This window comes from Callorhinus ursinus, unplaced genomic scaffold (assembly GCF_003265705.2).
Source record: "Callorhinus ursinus isolate GAN/ISIS: 27379988/994484 unplaced genomic scaffold, GSC_fseal_2.0 scaffold35, whole genome shotgun sequence".
NCBI classification, from domain to species: Eukaryota; Metazoa; Chordata; class Mammalia; order Carnivora; family Otariidae; genus Callorhinus; species Callorhinus ursinus.
The window spans coordinates 855,998-860,889 of NW_027397097.1; the positions used below are offsets into that span (position 1 = coordinate 855,998).

Sequence of the window (4,892 nt, forward strand, 5' to 3'; positions counted from 1 at the left end):
GGGACGACTGGGTGGCTCAGTCTGTTAAGCGTCTGCCTTCAGTTCAGGTCCTGATCCCATGGTCCTGGGGTCAAGTCCCACAGTGGCCTCCTTGCTCAGCAGGGTGCCTGCTTCTCCCTCTGCTTGCAGCTCCCTCTGCTTGTGCTCTGTCTCTCTCTCTGACAAATAAATAAAATAAAATCTTTAAAAAAATAAAAATACTTCAAATCTATATGATCAAATGTTAATAATTATGATATATACACATAATTCACCCCATTGTGTCAATACTCCATATTTGAAATATTATCTATATGCAAATAAAACTTTCAAAATAATATTATATAAATGACACATGCAAAAATATAAACAATGTCAGCTTACACAGTAAAAATTCACATGAATAGATGTTACATTTACCAAAATCTGTCCTTTTACTCCACAGCAAGCATAGCCAAATGGGAAAGATACTAAAGATAATAAAGTTAAAAACAGAATACGATTGGGGCGCCTGGGTGGCTTAGTAGTTAAGTGTCTGCCTTCAGCTCAGGTCATGATCCCAGTGTCCTAGGATTGAGACCTGCATCTGGCTCCCTGCTCTGCAGGAAGCCTGCTTCTCCCTCTCCCACTCCCTCTGCTTATGTTGTCTCTCTCTGTCAAATAAATAAATAAAATCTTAAAAAAAAAAGTATATGATTTAAGATGCCATTTTTTTACAATTCAATTCATTCATTCATTTATTCCACAAACATTTACTAACCTACCACATGCCATTCAATGTGCTAGAGACTGGGCATACCAAAATAACAATAATAGATATGATAACTGCCCTGTGGTAGCTTATTAACATTGTCATAGAACAAATGGAATCAGTCTCTAAAGTTGGGCAATAAGCCAATAAACACATAACACCACCCTCCCAATTGTGACACACACACACACACACACACAATGATAATAAAAAACCCAGATACATTCTGCCTTCTCCTTAATGAGAAGGAATCGGAAAGTGCAGAGATAAAGCAAGAGTTGAAGGTAGAGCATTCTGACAACATCGCCAAGGGAACTTATTTCCAAGGAGGATGAAAACAATAGGACATGTGTAAAATAAAGTAACTATCATAAAGTTAAAGAGAGATTATTACAGAGGATTATGGTAATACTCTGTTACACTCTCTCTCTTAAATCAACTCAATATTAGCTCCCATCCAAGACTATCTCCATTAATATATAGTCTTGGATGGGAGCTAATATTGAGTTGATTTATATATATATAGATATATATATATATATTACTTCAAGAGCATTTTTCTGGAATCCCTAAAAAGTATTTTCTTTGTTACAAAGGTCAACAAATGTGAGATTACATGTTCCATAAAATACCCTAGAATTAACTAATAGGCAGTTTAGAATGAAGAAAAAACTGTAAGATTCTATCATCCATTCAATCTGTAACTCCATAAATACTGATTGACCATCCTCTTTGCATGAAATACGTTCAGTTATCGGGCATCCGACAGACCTGAGTTCCTACCTTACCTCTACTGTACAACCCTTACATGATCGTGAAGAGACAACTTGACCTCCTTGAAAAATATTTTCTTCATCAGTAAAATTAAGAAAATAAGTGTACTTGTCACTATTCAAAAGATTCAAGGACTCAAAATCACCATCCAATAATGAATGAAAGTCAGTAAGTGGAGCAAATTAAATTCTCAATAAATGCTGACTATTACTATGAACAAGATGTGAGCCTGAAGAGATTAAAGGGATCAAATTTGGAGTTTATAAAATATTAAGCATAAAGGCTTATTACGGAAATGGGTCCTAAGAAGATGTCAGAATTGGAAAAGGAGAAAATGAAGTCTATTGGAAGTTGATTTTAATGGATATTTATATTCATTCTATTAAATGAAGTTGATGTTAAGGGATATTTAGTTAGTGATGTCCAGGAGTAAATATGTGGAAGGATGAATCCAGGCTTCAGGAGTTAAGCCTAGGCTAAAAATGTATATCATAGGATGTTTGTCCTACATCATTTCCTTGAATGCAGATTCAACTCACAGCATTTCTGTTTTGACTCTGTTCAGAGCAGAGGAGTAATATCTGAGCCAAATACCCAACGGAAGTGTTAGAGACTTTGCACAGGATTTACTGTGCCTTTACCACCCCTGGTTATTAAGGACATCTCTCCAACCAAAATGGTCCCTAATTCACAGTCTAGATACTTATTTCATTTCTTTGGTATTAACCATCTCTGTGGATTTACTGCATCTGCACATGTTTATTCTTATTCTCAGAACAGATTCATCCTGGCTGCAATCTCCCCAGGATTCAATGCCCCTTGGGATATTGAGACAAGACTTTGTATATAAGGAGGCACCTATGGTGACAGACTAGTCATTGATTTCTAGGATCCTTCAGCTACTCTCAGAAGTACTCTCCAAAATGTCCACTCTCTGGTGACTGCTCAAATATCTTCATCTCTTTTGCTTTCATTCTCTTTTTTGGCAATCAACTGCATACAACTTCATATAGAGCAGGAAGAAGCCTCCAAAGGCCACATCTCTAGGAAAATTTTTCCTTTCAGAGATGTATAAATGGACTATTTACCTTTTAGGGGATCAATCTTCAACAGAATTCAGATTCTTCTAAATTGTGATACTGACTTCATTATTATTGTCTCTTGTCAACACTACACAAGTGGTCACAAATTCCAGGCCAGGAGAACATGAGACATTATCTGTCAGTAATTTCTGCAGTGATTGCCCTTACAAATATATACATGATTTGAAAACAGTGGGAATTTTTTTAGAGGATATTTAAATAACCAACAAATTTCAGTTGGCAGGGAATAGAACTAAGAGTAGTTTGTGAAATCATACTTTTGTGGGAGTTCTGAGAGGTAGGAAGAAATTGAGTTGTGAGATTCCTTTGCCTTCATAGTGTCATTCTAGAAGTCATGTATTCTACCCAACATCCTATTTAGGATGTGAAAGCAAGGAAGAATAGAGAATTCCACATTAATTGATTGGAGTTTACTGATATTTCACAGGGAAAATGAAATTAGATTAATATCTGAATGTAAAATATAGTTTTTAGTTTCTCTATAGGAAAAACATGGTCAAAAGGAATTTTCTTCATTATATAGCTAGATATCAGTCTAGATTGACATCCACTGCTCACTAAATGATAGTCACATAACTATTTTGCTCTGCTGAAAAAGAGCTAAAAAGAGCCAAAATTTCAACAACTGCATTTCTTTCTATCATATTTCCAGATATCCATATTTACTAATTCAAGAATCTCTGTTTCATTGTGTGGAGCCCTCTAAATGGATCAAGTCTATTACTAATAAATCGAATGTTGAAATCACCACCTTCTTCTTGGTTGGGATGCCAGGGCTGGAATATGCACACATCTGGATCTCTATCCCCATCTGCAGCATGTATCTTTTTGCTATTCTGGGAAACTGCACCATCCTTTTTTTCATCAAGACAGAGCCCTCCTTGCATGAGCCCACGTACTACTTCCTTTCCATGTTGGCCGTGTCTGACATGGGCTTGTCCTTCTCTTCTCTACCCACCGTGGGGAGGATCTTCTTATTCGATGCCCCTGAAATTTCTGCCAGTGCCTGCTTTGCCCAGGAATTCTTCATCCATGGATTCACAGCAGTAGAATCCTCAGTGCTCCTGATCATGTCATTTGACAATTTCCTAGCCATCCACACCCCCCTGAAATACAGCTCCATTCTGAATCCTGTCAGGGTTGCCAAAATAGGAATAGTATTATTCCTTAAGAGTGTCCTCCTGGTGCTGCCCTTCCCCTTCACTCTGAGAAGTTTGAAATATTGCAGTAAAAGTCAATTATCCCATTCCTACTGTCTCCACCAGGATGTCATGAAGTTGGCCTGCTCCGACAACTGAATTGATGTCATCTATGGCTTTTTTGGAGCAGAGTGCTCCAGAGTGCTCTGCCTTATGGTAGACTTTATGCTCATTGCTGTGTCTTACATTCTGATCCTCAAGACTGTGCTGGGAATTGCACCCCAAAAGGAGCAGCTCAAGGCCCTCAATACCGTGTTTCACACATCTGCGCAGTGATCATCTTCTATCTGCCCATCATCAACCTTGCCACTGTCCATCACTTTGTCAGACATGTTTCACCTCTCTTCAATGTTCTCATGGCAAATGTTCTTTTACTTGTGCCTCCAATGACGAATCCCATTGTGTACTGTGTGAAAACCAGGCAAATTAGAGTGAGAGTTCTAGCAAAATTATGTCAGAAGCAGAATAGTCATATATTGTAGAAAACCTATCTTGGGAATGTCTTGGATAAGAGTTTAAAGATGAGTTGAGAAAACCTAGTATTTGCCACAAAAAATCATCGATACTTTTTTCTTGTTATTATCATCAGATTTATTTTATTCAAACTGGATACTGAATAAGGACATAAAACAAGAAATAGGAAGTATGTTTTCTGAGGTTTCCATCCCAATTTTAAAAAAATGAAAATAGATGTCTCATGATGTCATCTCTGAAAAAAGCAATAAATTCCAATCAAGATAGTGATATGGTAGTTTATCTTTCTACCAAAAATGTATTTCTTAATCCCATATTCAATCTACCTACACTAAATTCTTTTGACTCTAGACCCAAATTACATCATAATTCAGCTCCTCATTATCTCCTTTTTAATACTCCTAGTGTGTCACCAGCATTTCTTTAGTAAATCATTTCAATAACCTCCATAGTTTCCAAATGTCTACTTTTGCTGCTTTCTAACTGATTTTCTTTTTAAAAGAAAGACTGAATGATACACTGTCTCTTTTAATTCTGTACTCTAACTTCTTTGGGATTAGAATTAAAACTATAAACACATACTAAAAATCTACACATGCCCGTGGCCCTCTC

General features: G+C 36.8%; 1 protein-coding gene across 1 annotated transcript; it reads left to right on the forward strand.

The window, feature by feature from the left end:
- Window positions 1–3,329: 3,329 nt before the first annotated feature.
- Window positions 3,330–4,288, forward strand: LOC112806314 (olfactory receptor 51A4). The gene is given in 2 exon segments (XM_025848607.2): window positions 3,330–4,056; window positions 4,059–4,288. Coding segments are annotated over 2 exon segments (912 nt in total). The 5' UTR covers window positions 3,330–3,374.
- The last annotated feature ends 604 nt before the right edge of the window (window positions 4,289–4,892 follow it).